The 17,165-nt window shown below is 50.8% G+C and overlaps 1 protein-coding gene across 1 annotated transcript; it reads right to left on the bottom strand.

Annotated features, from left to right (window-relative positions):
- Positions 1 to 611: 611 nt before the first annotated feature.
- Lrrc15 (leucine rich repeat containing 15) lies at positions 612 to 15,061 on the bottom strand. The gene is made up of 2 exons (NM_145083.2): positions 14,973 to 15,061; positions 612 to 6,023 (listed from the first exon to the last, which is right to left on the bottom strand). Exon 2 carries the CDS (start codon positions 6,018 to 6,020, stop codon positions 4,284 to 4,286), a length of 1,737 nt encoding a protein of 578 aa, NP_659551.2. The 5' UTR covers positions 6,021 to 6,023; positions 14,973 to 15,061; the 3' UTR covers positions 612 to 4,283.
- Positions 15,062 to 17,165: the final 2,104 nt, after the last annotated feature.

Below are 17,165 nucleotides of genomic sequence, written 5' to 3'. Positions count from 1 at the left end.
TGTTCTCTCCCATAGGAGGAGGCATCAGGGAAGTGTGTGTGTGTGTGTGTGTGTGTGTGTGTGTGTGTGTGTGTATGTGTGTATGTGTGTGTATGTGTGTATACGTGTATGTGTGTGTATGTGTGTATACGTGTATGTGTGTGTATGTGTGTATGTGTGTCTGTGTCTGTGTCCATGCATCCATGTGTGTCCAAGTGTCCAGAGTGCAGACATGTACACATATGTGTATGCACTGTGAAGGGATATTTGTATCAAGAGCTTCAAGGATCTCTCTAGAAAATAAGCATCTAGCTTCAAACCCTCTCCCCATTACCTAGAATTCCAGGAACCTGTCTCAGTGGACTCTAGGGGATTGGGGAAGGATGGCCAGTTCACAAGGTGACTCTGAGAAATTCACTTTGTCTTGAGTTCACTTTTTTTCATCTGTCAATTCAGCCAAACCTGTTCTTAAAGTCCCCGCTAGCCACATTTCCCACAAAGGCCTGTTCTCCACCCAAGATCAACTGTTTGTGAGGGGTCATCCATCGAGGTCACACTTAATCTAGGTGGCAAGAGTGACAGGCACAGGCGTGAGGCCCACACACCAAGATGTCCACAGAAAACACACTCGCCCTCCGTACACCGTTTATTATTGATCCTGGACACCAAGTCTGTTACAAGCGGCATCTAGCAAAGGACAGATTTCCCCAACCCTGCCCACCAGGGCTCACATTCTATAAAACCCCGGGAGCCTAGAAATCTCTAAGTGCACTACCAAGCAACTGGGACTATTTGCAAAGACCGAGTAGTAAGGCAAGCATGATTGTTGTAGAAGCAGAGTGAAGGCAATGGGAGGCAAGAACGCTCTCTCTTTAGGAGAAGGGCCCTGACTGGGTGAGGCTCCACGTGGAAGTTACCTGCTACGGAACTGTTACCTACACTCTGTCGAACAACAGTAATGGCTTCCCTCCTGAGATCATCAACAGTCAGATTCTCTTCTACGGCCAGATCTGGTTCTGAGCACTGAGTCCAGGGCCGAATCTTTGAGTAGTTAAGTCTGGGACACATGCAAGGCCTGCTTCCTGACTCAGGTTATTAGCCTGTTCATGCTCTCCCAAGGCTGGAACTGGCTTCCACAGTTCCATTCCGCCATCTTGATGCCTGCAGGAACTGTACAGCTGTGAGTGAGAAGCTCCAAGTCCCCAGCTGTAGCTGTCTCCTACAGTCTCCCGACGAAAGCCCTAGACAGCCCATGAAGTTTCTACAGGGATTGTCTGCTGGGCACTGCGCAGAAAAGACCCCAACACAAAAGCTAATGGTGGAACTAATTTTGCAAGGTGCCGAGAGGGTTAGGAGAATGCACATCAGGAGCTTTGAAGGACACCCAGTCCTCCAAACATCTATCTGTTAACAAGCTGGTTCTAGTTGGCCTTTATTAGCCTTCCAGAATCAACTGTTCTCCCCGATCTGCACAAAGGCTGGGGTGGTAGTCCGGAAAACAGTGAACAGATGGGCTAAGTGGGTTGAACTCTGCACCCTCACAGACTTCGAGGGACCACAGAGCTCATTCCAGCCCAAGAACTGAGCAAAATGGATTACCCTACTGGAAAGGACCCTCCACCCAGTGTTTCTGGCAACTCTTTCCCTAACTAGAAGATGTGATTTGGAGGAACTGTCTACTTTGCTTTCTGCTCCTGGGGAAGCCGGTAGAAGACAGCTGTCCTTAGACCAGCCTTTGAGCCAGTGAGGTATGCCACTGTCATAGCCGATGTCAGAAGCGACCAGTGTTTCCGGGTTATGATTGACTGGATTCTACCTCTCTCTATCCCTAGCCCACTGAGGCTGGACATAATTCACAAGGAGTTATGTCACAACTATTTCCGGGGAACATAGTACTGTGTCAAACATCCATCTGCAATAAAGCAGGCTCAGCTCCTTCCCTTCGCCCCAGGACTTACCAGCAAGCCACAGTCAGCAGAAGCAAGCCCACACTCACTCTGGGGTTGGAGACAGCCTTGGTTGGTGCGTACCAGTTGCTATAGCGACTTTGCAAACACTTTGGAGACCCAGATTGGCCTTGGAAAGATGATGTCTTTTGACCGACATCAGCTTCCCTGGGCCACCGAGCGTGCTGGCTCTCGCAAGCATTCCTTCTGAAGTATTCTGTCAGGGATCTGGAGGGGAAGTCTGGACATTGTGTAGGCTCCCCATTGCCAAGACCCAGGGGGATTTCTAATTTGCCTTGTGAGCATTACCTCATTTATCTCCAGCCTTTGAGTTTGTGAAGTGCACCCCATGGATCTAGATTTCCAAATCCCTGTCCTCACTGGTGGGGAAACCTGAAATTCTCTGCTTCCCTGTGTTGTTTTTGAGGGAGGGTCTTTCTACATAGCCCTGGCCATCCTGGAACTCACTCTGTAGACCAGGCTACCCTTGAACTCGCTAAAGGCATGAGCCACCATGTTCACTTGTTTCAAAGCTTTGACTTCTGCACAGGTGTATCAGTCATCCTGAGAAGGCTGTGTCGTCTTACCAGAACTGTTTAATGTACAGAAATAGATACATGCGTAGCAGGAAAGAGACCCAAGGAGGATGTGTTGTGACTGTCACCCAAAGAGAAAACTCTAAACTAAACCATTCAGCTCACAACCAGACCACAGGCAGAAGGTTCTGCAGAGCAGCCCCACACCCTGTGAGCTTCCAGCGTACCCCAATATCCGCTGTCTGTAAACACACTGTAGTCTAGCTACAGCTGACTAATGCTGAAGGAAAATTGACCACAGTATAGACGGAATCCTGGTTTCCGTTTCATTTGGTCGTTCAGCTGGAAGATCTCATCTCTGAGCTATTTTGCTTCCCCTGAGTGGAGAACAGAAATTAGAAACAGATACGGGCCTATAATGCCCATAAAAGGCTCAGTAGAATGCAGCCAATGAGCAGTACAGGACTTGCTGTTGGGGAAACCACGGTAGTTCATACGCTTCTGGTCTGGCCAGCATGGCAGCCTCCTGTCCTGACTGCGCCTACATCTCTTTCACTCCTAACAGCTGGGCCTGGCAAAGGCTTGCCATGGAGAGGTAAGGGGAGGTTGTAAGAATCCTCTACTAGCCTGTGGGAAGCTAGAAAGTCTCCAGCACCCTCAGAAGTCCCCCAGGACAAGCTTGGAGTGGGGGGCACTGCGATATCATTCCTTGGTATCATGCCAATCACCCAGGTATCTATTGAGATCACTGAGAACGCTCAGGGGCTGTCCACTACCGCACTCCCACTTTCTGTATGTGTGTGATGCTTCAATACGGAATCAGAAAGAGGCAAGCGCAGCAGGGTGTGCAAGGACCCCCGGCAGCAGGTTGCATTCTTCAGCCAGTTTCAACCAGCTGACTTTCATGTTCTGAGAACTTAGCCACTCAGCGTGATTGTTATACCATCAAGGGTTAGCTCTTTGGAGGAACGCTTGAGATGTTAAACAGTCTTCTCTAAAAGGCTGAACTTGGTGCAACAGATGCCTATGACAATTCCGCCTGGAATCAGATGGCACAGGTGTCTTTCTGTCCTGCAGAGCACCCTCCAAGCCGGCGCAGTGAGCTAAAAGAGTCAAACCTTCTCGGAGAGAGAACATAGTCTGCCTTCAGCAGCAGATAAACAAAGGGAGATCCCTCGCTTGAAGAGACAGAGTCAAGCCATGGCATAAAAAGAGAAGCAAGGGGGAAGGGGTAGAAAGCAGCATATGTAATACTTTGAGGCACTGATTGTGCCAGCAGAGAACTATCTCACCATGTGAGCAGGCCTTGACATCAAGTCTACAGAGGCTGGACGGGGCTGGGCAGAGGGAAACTTGTTCTTGGAAGTAGTGAGGATGTGGAGAGGGCCCCTCTGAAAGTTTCCTAGGTACTGACCTAGAGATTCCTGGGTTGGTTTCTTTCTTTTTTTCTTTCTCTCTCTCTTTCTCTCTCTCTTTCTTTCTTTCTTTCTTTCTTTCTTTCTTTCTTTCTGTCTCTCTCTCTCTTTCTGTCTGTCTGTCTTTCTTGCTTGCTTGCTTTTTTTTAATGACCAATTAGATTCTTCCTGTCTGTCTGTCTGTCTGTCTTGCTTTTTTAAAATGACCAATTAGATTCCTTTGGGAATAGAAGGTCCTGAAATGCCTGCTTCTCTACAGAAGACTCAGGGGCACAGGACAAGATGGGGGCACATTTCCCCTGGGGCCACCAGAGCCTGGCTGTGTGGGCCCAGGTTTGGAAGCTGCACGGTGACATTCTCAGATCCTCTGGTTTCACCCTTCCCCAGCCCTGCTCGAGCCTGCCTCCCTAGCACTCATTGGGAGCCTTCATCTGCATCAGGACTGCTTGGCTCCTCTTTTTGCAGCAGCAGCAGCAGATGCAGGCGGCTAGGGAACAGGCCAAAGCTATGATGCCGATCACGATGGCAGCAATGGCCAGCCCGCTCTGGGCCTCAGTCATGCCCCACGTATTTCGGTCATCGGTGGCTTCAATGGTGGTTAGATCGGTGTAGTCGTCGACGGCGCTGGTGATCTCCGTGGTAGAGGAAACAGATGTGGTGTCGGGATAGCTGGCCGTATCTGGGTAACTAGGTACTTCAGGGGTCTCTGGGCCCTGGACACTGGGTCCAGGGAAATTGATATTGATGATGACGAGGGACTGGCCTCGGACGTTGGGGGGACTGGAACACACTGGAAGAGTGTCTGTCCCCAGCCTGGCTCTGTTGAGAAGGAGCCAGTTATGAAGTGGGAGGATATCTGAGTCACATCTCCAGGGGTTGTCGTAGAGGCGAAGCTCACACAGGTTCACCAAGTGATCAAAGATGCCCAAAGGCAAGTTTTCTAGATTGTTGTTCTGCAGTTGGATGGTTGTGAGGCCGTTGACGTTGGCAAAGATGCTGCCCGGAAGCTGTCGGAGGCGGTTACTCTGGAGCGAGATGTTCTGCAGGTTGGCCAGCGATCGGAAGACGTTGCTGTCCAGGTCCTGTAGAGCGTTGGTGTGGAGGGACAGTTCTCGGAGGTTCGTCAGCCCATTGAAGGCTCCTGGGGAGATGTAAGTGAGCTGGTTGTGACTGAGAATCAGGACCTGCAGCTGGTTCAGGTGGCTGAAGGTGTTGTCGGCGAGGGAGGTGATGTGGTTGTTGTAGAGCCAAAGCTCCCTCAGGTTGGGCATGGGCCCGAAGACCCCCGGGGAAAGCTCCCTCAGGGAATTCCCAAAGAGTGTGAGCTTGTTAAGCTGGGGCAGCTGCATGAAGATGCCAGGGGGCAGCTGGGAGATGTGGTTGTTGGACAGATACAGTCTCTGGAGGTTACGGTTATTGTGGAACAAGCCAGGGGAGAGGGTGCCAATCTGGTTCTCTTGGAGGGCAAGCTCCTGGAGGTTGCCGAGTGCATCGAACGTGCCCATGGGGATGTCTGAAAGCCTGTTCTCGTGTAGCCGGAGCACCTGGAGGTTGCCCAGATGCTGAAAGAGCCTAGGCGATAGGTGGGTGAAGCTGTTCCTGCCCAGGTTGAGTTTGGTGAGTCCTACTAGGTGGTCGAAGGCTTCTTCGGGAATGGATTCCAGATTGTTGCCATGCAACTGGAGTTCCCTAAGATTACTAAACTGGGAGAACTGGGCTGGCTGGATCTGCACCAGCTGGTTATTGGAGAGCAGAAGGGACTCCAGATTGTTTACGTCCTGGAAGACCCTGATGGGCAGCATCCTCAGTTTGTTGTTGGCGAGGCTGAGGTAGCGCAGAGAGCCCAGATTGCGGAAGGCACCCGGCATGATGGTTGACAGCTCATTCTTCTCCATCTTTAGGGCAATGAGCGCTGAAATGTTGAGGAACAGGTTCTCAGGGAGCTCAGTAATGTGCGTGTTAACGACCTGCAGGCTCATAGCATTCCAGGGCAGGGGGGTAGGCATCGCCACAATCCTCGCTCCTGTGCACTCCACCTGGGAGGCCCGGGAACAGGTGCATTCACTGGGGCAGCCATAGTAGGCCAAACCTAGAGCCCAGGCCTGGCAGCCCACCAGCAAGAGGAGGTAATGTTTCAGCGGCATGGCCTGTGTGGGGAGAGAGAGACGTGAGTTACCGTTACCTCGCCCAACACCAACCTTCAGCGTCAGTCACGGCTTCAAGCCCCACCCTCCCACACCTAACTCAAAGCTCGCTCCACTTTTGGCCAGAGAGGCCCTTCCTACATCTGCCCAAGCAATTGCCTCCCCTGGGAGTCTCCTTAAGCTCATTCAAGTCTTCCCCACGCTTCTAGGTCAAGTTCAAGTCCGGCCATCATTAAGAAGTTTCCTAGATTTCATCAGTGGGCACTGGTCACCCCCTTGTGCAAGCGATAACCCTAACCTCTTCCACTGCCAAGTCACAGCCAGCCTTAGATGGCATCTGTCTGTCACCTTCCCTACTTAGCAACTAGCTTCCCCCCCCCCCCCCCCCCCCGGTTCTTTTTTTCGGAGTTGGGGATCGAACCCAGGGCCTTGCGCTTCCTAGGCAAGCGCTCTACCACTGAGCTAAATCCCCAACCCCAGCAACTAGCTTTTTAAGGGTGTTTCCCAACAGTCCTGCATGTTGCTAATATTAAAAGCTATATCTTTAAAAATGCATTTTTTATTAAGTCTGAGAATTTCATATATACATACATTGTATTTTTTTTTTTCTTTTCTTTTTTTCAGAGCTGGGGACCGAACCCAGGGCCTTGCGCTTGCTAGGCAAGCGCTCTACCACTGAGCTAAACCCCCAACCCCCATACATTGTATTTTAATCATACTCATTTCCCCGTCTTCTCCTCCCTCCCCTTACCTCTCCACCCACTCCATCCCAAGTCATGTCATATATATGTGTGTGTATATGTGTATATATATATGTATATATACATGTGTGTATATATGTGTGTATGTATATATACATATGTGTATATCATACGTATATATGTGTTAATGTATATATACATATGTGTATGTGTGTATATACATATGTGTATATATGTGTGTATGCATGTATATATACATATGTGTGTATATACATATGTATATATGTGTGTTAATGTATATATACATATGCATATATGTGTATATACACATGTGTATAGGTATGTATATATGTGTATGTGCATATATATATGTATATATTGTGTTAATGTATATATATATGTGTATATATGTGTGTATATGTGTGTGTATTATGTGTATATATACATATAAATCTCCCACTGAGTCCTATTTGTGCTGCCCTATACACATGGGTGTGTGTATGCTCCATCCACTGGAGCATAGTCTACCTGCCAGGGGCCACACTGTTAAATAAAACTGCCATTAGCAGCCATTAGTTTTCAAGGAGCTCCTCAGAAAGGGGTGGAGGCTCATAAGCCCCTCCCCCACCCGTGCCGGCATGTTGACTGGCTTAATGCTGGACTAGTCTTGTGCAGGCAGCCACAGCTGTAGTGACTTCGTGACAGGTCCTCCCCTACGTATTGCTCTTACAAGCTTTCTGCCCCTTCTTCAACGATGCCCCCTGAAGAACTGGGCCTTAAAACTCTCGCTCTCAGCTCATGGAGAGATGTTCAGGCTACGGGGAGGGGCAGCGAAGCGCAACAGAGGAAGGTAACGGGAAGAGCAAACATCTCTTTCCACCCCCTCTCCTGCCCTCCCCACCAGCCCATGGCCACCTTCACCACCCTGGTCCTTCCTCAACCTGTCCACGTGTGCTTCATCTAGAGATAATCCAAGCCATCCTCTGATATGAAGCCACTGTCTGCACCACATGCTGTCTGTCTGGAAGAGGTGGCGGGGCCTCGGGTGACGCCTAGGGTGTGGCTTGGAGAGTGAATCCCAGTTCCCACAGAGAGATACTGGGTGGCCTGGAGTAAGTCCCTGAAAACGTAGGCACACTTTAAGCTGAAGGGTATAAGTGAGTGCAGATGTCTCCTTGGACAAAGGAGTTAAATACACCAAAGACTTGGCATCTGAAATTACCTATGGCAATGACAAACACAGAACCGCGGGCATTGCTCCCTATGTGGATATCCAAGGTAATGTTTGGCCTTGAAAGTTCTCAGACCTCTGACTTCATCTGCTAAAGTGACCTCTTCAGGGGTAGAAGTGAGCCACTCCTGAGGCTGTTGTGTGGGTTAGATGGAAAATAGACTGAAAGGCATCCTGTGCATGGCTGTGTTAACTCACGTCCCTGTTCCCAGCCTACCCATAGCATAAGTCCCTAAAGGCAGGTCGTCCTCAGGTGACTCTAGTCTGGCATTCTTAGTCAAGGGACTGAGGATTTCTGTGTGTGGGCATGAGTGTTCATCTCTGCCCACAGTTCAAAGGAGCCTGTAACTCCCGAGGCCTAAGGAGTTGCCACCTCCCGTCATTTTATAGGGAAGCAGGAAGCAGGGAAACTGAGGTCTCAGTCTTTAGGTTCCAGTCCCCCAGCTGTTAGGCGAGGACTTTGAGTGGTGTGCGGTCCCTCTCAGAAGGGGTGAAGCTACTGAGTAAAGGCAGGGCATCAGCAGGCAATCAAGACACCCACTGGGGTGGGGCACTCTACACCTTCTCTTGATACCCCAAGATCATGGGGTCCTGAGCCTGAAACTTCACCCTGGCCTGGGCTTCCTATACCCCTCCTCCATCCCCCAACAAACAAGAAGCTCAGAAAGACCCTACCTGTCTCCCCCACACACACACTTCAGCTTTTCACTTATTCACAGCCCTTCTTAGCCCTGGCCTCTCGAGCTTTCCTGGAGGACTTGCCTAAGTTTGTATAACTATGGAGGAAGAGAAAAGAACACCATGCCCGCCCACTTCAGTCCATGGCGAAAGAGTAGGAGGCAGATAAAGCTGAGGACCACATAGTGAGTTGGGTCCAGAAAGAGAGAACAACCACACAGAGTCAGGCACAGCGGCTCATGCCTGTAATGGTTACTCAGGAGGCTGGGGCGAGAGGACCCTTGCAAGTCTGCGCTAGCCTGAGCTACAGAATAAGACCTTGCCGCCCCCGAAAAGTTGACGGAGGGCGGGGGGAGTCTGGGCAGAGAGAGTTCAGTCCCTCCATTGCAGGGGAACGGAGACAGGTGGGTCCCAGGAGCTCGCTGGCTGGCCTGTCATCCTAGCTGAATGGAGGAGTTCCGGGTTCAGTGAGAGACTTTATCTCAAAAACCAGGGCGGTGTAGAATGAGGAGGACACCTGAGGTTGACCTCTGGCCTCCACGTGTGCACCCCGCAGCACGAGTGCTCGTCCCCGACAAACACGTGCACACAAGGAGAGCCCAGGGAAAAAATGGCTCAGTGTCCAAAACGGAAGGCTTCTTCCTGAGAGTAAGAGACAATACTGCTATGAAAGCTAATGTGATACGGAGTGTGGCGGGGTTGCCGGGAGGTGACGGCCTGACTCTACCCTCCCCTGATCGGGCCACATCCCTCAGTGTCCTGCTCTGCTCCACTCTGAACTTCAAGGCCGATGGCAAAGTGGTTTCTTAAAGAACTCCTAGAAGATGGTGAGAGGACAGAGGGACCGGAGCATCTGAGCACCCACAGGCACTGCAGAGGAATAGCCAGGAGGACGGACAGAGGATGCAGAGTCCTTCCAGAGGGAGATCCCCCAACGCTAGTGTGCCAGGGTCATGGCACTGCAGAGTTCAGTACAGGGTTGCAGAGGCAGCAAGCTCCACGTTCAAACACAGCTGAGCACGCTGAGATTAACGAGATGTGGAGAAGACCGTGGCCGTCCAGCCCATGGCTGAGATTTCGGGTTCTGTGGCTGAGTCCCAGTGACTGGAGGTGAGAATCCTCCCCGTCCCAGGAGGCTGCACACAGTCAGGACTTGCGTCCATCCCCTTGATGGATGCATCTGAGACGCACCACTGGCTGAGGCTCAACTGCTCCTGGTGCTGTCTGAACTACTTATTCCTTGTAAATACTAATTGTCTCAGTTCTGAGGAGGACGTCAAAGCCCAAGTAGTGCCACCGCAGAAGGCTGTACCTGTTGTCTCTTCCTGTAGGAAGGAGCTCCCCTGAACACCATCTCCCCAGCTACGCAGGGTTATCAGGCCAGCCCTGTGAAGACTCTGGCAGAGCACTTTGAAGCCCGGGAGGGGTGACCAAAGCAGTAACTCCCCACGGGAACAGACACTGGAGTCTAAAATGGACCACTCCACACAACAAATATTGCAAGAATCCTCAACATCCTTCTACGAGTCCTCCCTGTCTGCTGAGCCCACCCAGGGCTGCACGCAGCTGTTTCCTCTTTTCCAGTGGTTTTTGCAGCTGGTGCCCCTCCTACTCCCACCCATTCCCTGCCAGCTCCTGACCACCTGCAGGAGGACCACAAAGGTGCCCCAGTCCTGAAAGGAGGGAGTACCCAAGGCAGCCCCGGGACTAGGCCTTGAACTCTTGACAGTTCTGCAGACCACAGCCCCTTGGCCTCGAAGAGCCAGCATAGGGTGGCATAATAGCCCACGCTGCCCAGGGCCGCTTGGTAGCCGTGACAATGGCAGTTAAAGGCCCTCAAAGTTGCCCTAATTACAGCTTCCTCCTCCAGGCATCGAGCGTCCTCAATCATTTCAGCCAACCCCTGTGGAGGGGGTACACCTGGCGTCAGTCAAATCCACATAGTCAGAGAACTGGCAGACAGTCAGAAGGACGGACAGCTCCCCTGGAGATGGACGCGGCCCCTCCCCAGGAGTCAAAACGCTTGAACAGGAGTGCTGGCTTTGGGTCTCTCTGCAGAAACACCCAATGACTCACAGGCGAATACATAATTAGCCTTGAAGCACTGGGCTTTGCTGGTTGGGAGCTGGGGCCTCTTGGATTAGTCCCATTGTTCACGTTAACTAAACACAGTGTTCCCTGGAAAGAGAATCCTCATTTCAATGACACAAACTGAGACTCTAAAGAGGGCCACGGGGACCCTTATTCTACTCTGGTCTAGACACTAATGACCCGAGTTTAGGTAAATTCTGCTGGCCTCTGTTTCTCCTTCTGAAAAGCTTCCGATAACCTTATGGCTCTCGTATGCTTCAGGCGGAGGCAGAGGAACGAAGGCTTACCTTTCTCCCATCCTCTCTTCCCCACCAAGAGCCCCACTTGCATGCCAAGGCTTGAAAACCCTTACTTTCTCGAGCCTGCTTGTTTCAGACGTTTTTCCAGCAGGGTAATCCCATGAGTTAATCATTCTATCTTCACACAGACCAGTAGAGCCTAAAGGCCCTCTCCTGCCCTTCCCAGTGCACCTGAGGAAATTAAGGCCCTCAAAGATCTCCCTCCATGCCTGTGACACTCCAAGAATGGCTTCCTAATCAAGGCCTCCTCCAGTGAGATGGAACCCAGGTCCCCCCCACTCCCAAGAGAGGCCAGGTTTGGGGCTGCCTTCCCCATTCCCACCTAGTACTGTCCTCAGCCTGGCTGCTCTTCGGTGCCCAGTCTAAGAGACATGAGGTCAGAGACGCTGAACACAGATGGAATTCAGACCTCAATGTGTCTACATCTCTCATCTCTCACATACACACACATCCTCACACTCACACACACTGTATCATACATACACACTCATATACACATAAACTCTCACACACACACTAACACAAACTCTTTCTCACACACATACTCACACACACTCACATTGACACACACACACACTCCATCATACACGCTCACATACACATAAACTCTCTCACACATACATACTCACTAACACATACAAACTCTCTCACACACATATTCTCACACAGACACATACCACCAGACATACACATTCACACATCAGACGCACACACGCTCACATACACATAAACTCTCTCACACACACATACACACATACTCTCTCTCTCACACACATACACACACACACACACACACACACACACACACACACACACACACACACCCTTCTCCCCTAAGAGTCTTGTTGTCTAGTTCTGATCTCTTAGCATGGCTGCTGTGTCTGTGAAGTGATCTAATGTATGTAATGCACTGAGACTGGCTCTGGGGACAAAGTGGCTTTCTATAAAAGCAAGGGGTGATTACTGCTATCTTGCTGAGCAAAATCAGCTCTCTGGAGGCTCCACCCACAGAGCTCCTGACTTTTAGGTTGGGCTAAGGGTTAGACTCACACTCGTAGGGACTCCCGATTCGAGTGTCTACACACCACACTCAGAAGTACCTCAGATGTGGTCTAGACTACCTGGAAACCCTTGCTCAAACGCTGTGTCATTTCCCACTAAGAACAGAGAAAGAATGGGAATACTGGCTGGAGGCTGTTTCACCCTCTAGGTGCAGCATCTCTGAATTTGCCTCTCCCAGCTGCACTCTGTAGATTGCTCTACTTAGCCTATAAGCTGCTCCATGGTTCATGGCATCAGGATACCACGGGTACCAGAGCCTTTTGATGTTATCTCCCTGTACCATTGGGCTGCTTTGTAGATGAGAAATGGACCGGTCCATAGAGAGGAGGAGACTCTCCCAAGCTCACACAGGCAACTTGAAGACTTTTAACTCAGAGCCCCGTAGACCTCTGAACCTCATTATAATGCTACCACAGAGCTGCAGCCACCACCTCCTGTAGTGGGGAGGGGGGAGCTAGCCTTGCCCCTCCCCTAGCCTGATTGACTCTACCTACCCAGTATTACTAGATACACCCAAGTCCTCCCCCAAGTCTTTCTGGAGGTGACTTTACCCTCTGAGGCTTCCCTGATGATGAGTTGTTTAGGGTTACAGGAGTAACCTGGAAGAGGGGAGAGAAGGTTCTGAGTGGGGGGTGGGGGGGGATCAGGACGGTTGAGCCTGGTAAACACAGTCCATGAATTAGGACTACTCTACCCCAGACACGAAGCTCCCTTGAATCCTAGGACAAGACCTTCACCACCAAAAATACTGTTTCTTGTTTTGTTTTTTAAAAAGAGAATGAATAAGAAAAAAAAAAAAAAAAAGAGCAGCTCCTTCCAGCCCTGGGCCCTCGGTGGGTGGGAACCCTCCCAAGCCTGGGGCAGGCCTAGCCTGGCTTCCTGCAGAGGCCAGAGAAGGGCTATAATTTGCTCAGCAAAGAACTATAATAGCTTTAACTGCCCAGTGCAACAGCAGGAGTTCTGAAGTGGGGACTTTCTTAAGAAGCCACAGTCAACAGAGTCTGCATCATCTTCCCAGGGAAGCGCCTTAGGTCTCTGTCCAGTGTGTGTGTCCCACAGCCAAGGCAGGCACGGGAACCTGCGACTTCACTGAAGTCGGGAGTCAGGGAAGCAAATGTCCTCTGTAGTCACAGCCTTGGTGTGTCTGCTGTCAGGACAAAGCCTGGGCAGCGTTTCTCCCAACTCTGCACATCTGGATCTACTCCTACTTCGTGCTTCACCTCCCTCCACGTACAGAGCTAGTCTGGGTAGTGTCCCCCAGCCCCAGGAGAACCTTCCTATACTTGCTGTGGGGTCTCCTCGGAGCTCTTCCCGGCTACGACCCTCTCACATGCCTTCCCCGTCACAGTTGCTCCTGAGGCCAGCAGCTGACTCACAACCGCAGGCAAACTGAACTGTCTGGTTCGGAATTTACTCCAGATGTTCAGGCAATGCAGAAAGAGAGAAGACCTGCTTAAGGAATTTCCAAGTTACAGAGCAGGGACACCCACACATCCAAGAGCTGTATACAGTGGGTAGTGTCAGCTACACATCCTGGAGTAGCAGCCGGCTCGTGGCGGGCAGCGATCAGCACCGTCAGTTATCTCGGGAGTTACAGTCTGCCCTGGAGTAGTGCATTTGGCCCTAAAGGTAGAGCTGTCAGGTTCAGAAGGCTCTGCTTTTCCACGGCTGGTTCCTCTGCATTGTGGACAGAGACATAGGTGAGGGGCGAGATTAAAACCCACCCAGTTTGTGGGTGGTAGTACATGCTTTTAATCCTAGCACTCGGGAAGCAGAGGCTGGAGGATCTCTGTGAGTTGGGGCCAGCCTGGTTTACATAGTGGGAACCTGTCTTGAAACAAAACAAAACAAAAACTCACCCAGCTAAGTAGTAGACTGTTTAGCATGCTTGAGGTCCTGAGTTTGATCCTCAGCACTGAAATGCATACAAATAAACATGCATACATACATCATACATGCATACACACACCATACATACATACATACATCATATATACATACATCATAATACATCATACATACATGCATCATGCATATGTACATCATACATATATACATACATCATACATACACACATACATCACACATCATGCATACATCATGCATACGTACATCATACGTACATCATACATAATGTACATACATCATACATACATACATACATACATACATACATACATAATGACACCTGATTCTCATCACAAACCTACCTCCAGCCTCTCCTTTCCAAAGTCATCAGCTCTCCCGACCTAGACCCTGTGACACATCTAAATAACCAGAATAGGATAATCTAAACTACACACAGAACCTGGACATCTAAACCCTCGGCTGGATTCCAAATTGGCAGTCCTAACTAGGGTTGCACATCTGCTGGAGTCCAGCAGGTAACACTGTAAGTCTACGACAGTTAGTTAGGGTTGATTTCTTCCAGGCAGAAACCCTGTGAATAAAAGTTCACCATCCTGAACAGATCCACGTGCAGGGTCCCCTATAAGCCGCCACCTCTGTAGGCTTAATGGAAACAACATTAAGCCAGAACCTTAGAGAAACTCCTGCCCTTGTGGATCTGGTCTCCCGGACTAGATAAACCCGGTGCTTCAGTCAACTTTCAACTAACTCCCTGCAGGTCAAAGCCCTCCCCGTTGCACCCCAGTCTGAGTTCACGGACCATAAAGACAAGGAAAACAAACAGAGCATCAAGATTGTCTGCTGGACCCTGGGACCCGATCAGTCGGGGCAGGTTCACCCAGCTCCTGCGCGGGCTGGACCTGTCCAGGTCCTCAGAGCATCCCAGGCAGTGTCAGCCCTGCCCCTTGTAGAGGCTCTCAGGATCCTACGGTCAGCCAGGAGGTGGGGCGCGGCCGGGAGGGGAGGGCGGGCACCCACTTACCAGCAGCTCCACGCGGCTGCCGGATCAACAAGAGGGAGGCAGCGAAGAGAGGAGGAGGACCAGGACAGGCTCAAGACTGCAGCATGAGTGAGGGCCTTCTGGGTCCTCCCGGTCATTTAAACGGCCCCTCGTGAGTCACCGCAGGGGGCAGTGTCGGCCTGCGGGGCGGGGCAGCCTCTGGGCGCATCATCAGGGAATTGCGTTCAAGCTGAAGGGGCGTTCGTTCTTTGACTGCACTTGAAAATAAGTTTCTTCTTTTCCTCTCCTTCCCCGTCTCCTTCGGATTCGCTATGCCTAGTGTGGCACTGGAAAGGAGTTTTCTGCCACCTCAGTGGGTCTCTGAGTGACCAGAGCCAGCCATGATTGAAGTTGTGCTTTCTCTGGCCTTTGAGTCCACTCTCCGTTTCCCCCCTCCCTCCCCCTTCTCCCCTTTTTCCCCTCCCTCCCCTCCCTCCCCTCCTTTTCCTTCCCTGTATTCTAAACTTTGTATATCGGATTAACTCCAACTTTACAGAAAATATGCAAGAACATTATGAGGAATACTCTGGCTGTTTCATCCAATTCAGCCGTAGCTAACATTTTGGAAAAGTCATTTAAATTCCAAGGAGGAATGTCGTCTCCTCCACCATTTCTCTTCTAAAAGTAGCATTTACTGCCCCTCTAAGGCCATCTTCTGTTCCTAGGCTTCTGAGTGTGTGCAGGCTATGTCCCTGGGCTGTGACAACCATGAAGGTGGTGACTGAGAATGAGGGCTTCTACACCTTTCACCTCTGTACCACAGTCTGAGCATGCCCCAGTTCCCTACCTTCCTACTCTCCCTACCCCAGTAGGGAACCAGGAAATTCTGGTTCTACTCAAAGTGTCCCAGAGAGAGACCCAGGAAGAGGGCAGAGGAGTCATGGCTGGGGAGGGGGTCATCAGACCTCTCTGCTTCTTTTCCCTGACCTCCCCTCAAACAAAGCACTTAAAGGCTGTAGCTGCCTTGGCTCGTTTTTTTGGGTTTTTTTTGGGTTTTTTTTCTTTTCTTTTCCTTCTCCACCAAGCGGCCAGAATGAGGCTTGCACCCAGCAGCTCCTGGAATGCGCAGAGCCTTAATTAATGTTTGCAGGGCGCTTTGAGATCTGCGATGAAAGGAGAGACACAAAAGTTCAGTGTTATTACTGAAACAGTCATTCGGCGGCTTACTGTGGTCAAGCCCTACAGCCTGAATCACTCCTCACCGTGTCACCGTGAATCACAGCCAGAAACAAAAGTGCCCCGGCTATTAAACAAGGAGAGAGCTGCCACCACACCCCCAGCCCCAGCTCTCCAACCCCAGCTTCCTTTCCCACTAATATTCCACGGGAGAACATCGTCCTTCTTTTTTTTTTTTGGTTCTTTTTTTCAGAGCTGGGGACCGAACCCAGAGCCTTGCGCTTCCTAGGTAAGCACTCTACCACTGAGCTAAATCCCCAGCCCCGAACATCGTCCTTCTTATCTCCAACTGTGGGGCCTCCACGCCTTGAACCCAGGGTCCTCAACTTCCCGCCCGTGGACCTCCAAAAATAAGAAAATTCCCCCTATCCTGTTTCCTTCTTTCATTTCTATACATGGTTACTGTGCTAGGCTGAAGTTACTGTGCTGGGAGTTGTAGTCGACACTGGCCATTTAAGGATGGCCATTCACATAGCGCAGCTGTAAGGCGGGTGTCCCGAAGGACCTGTGTCACCGTTCTGTATTGCCTCCTCTACATCTTACCTTCCAATCATGCCACAGTGACGTTCAGGGCTGGTTGACACCTTCCATGGAGCTTCCCCAGTGCTTTGCAGGATAAGACGACATCACAGACGCAAGCGGTGACAGCCAAGTGTCCCTAGACAATGCCAAACGTTCCCTTCTCTGGGAAGGGGTGGAAGAGAGCTATTGGTCTCTCAGTAGTTCTCCATACTGCGGATGATGCATCTCCAATAGAAGGCCCAAGGTCACAGGCGAAGGAGCAGAGCCAGAATCCAAACGCGTGGGTCACATCTCCATGGGACTGAGAGCCCAGGTAGGTATGACTGCAATGAGTAAAAACGCCGCGCTACTTAGACAGGCTGTGTGGAGGGGTCTGTGAATAGATGAGGTGGTGGTATGAGGGACACAGTTTATGGGGGTAAGGGGAGATGAATTTTGCAGGCCTGGTGCTGAAACTCAGTGGAATGAATCGGAAAA

Source organism: Rattus norvegicus, chromosome 11 (genome assembly GCF_036323735.1).
Source record: "Rattus norvegicus strain BN/NHsdMcwi chromosome 11, GRCr8, whole genome shotgun sequence".
Taxonomy (NCBI): Eukaryota; Metazoa; Chordata; class Mammalia; order Rodentia; family Muridae; genus Rattus; species Rattus norvegicus.
Note: the sequence above shows the minus strand (reverse complement) of the source record. Positions and strands in the feature narration are given on the sequence as shown.

Bases quoted from the DNA above. Each gene is read 5' to 3' on its own strand.
- Lrrc15 (NM_145083.2), bottom strand. From the start codon at position 6,020: ATGCCGCTGAAACATTACCTCCTCTTGCTGGTGGGCTGCCAGGCCTGG.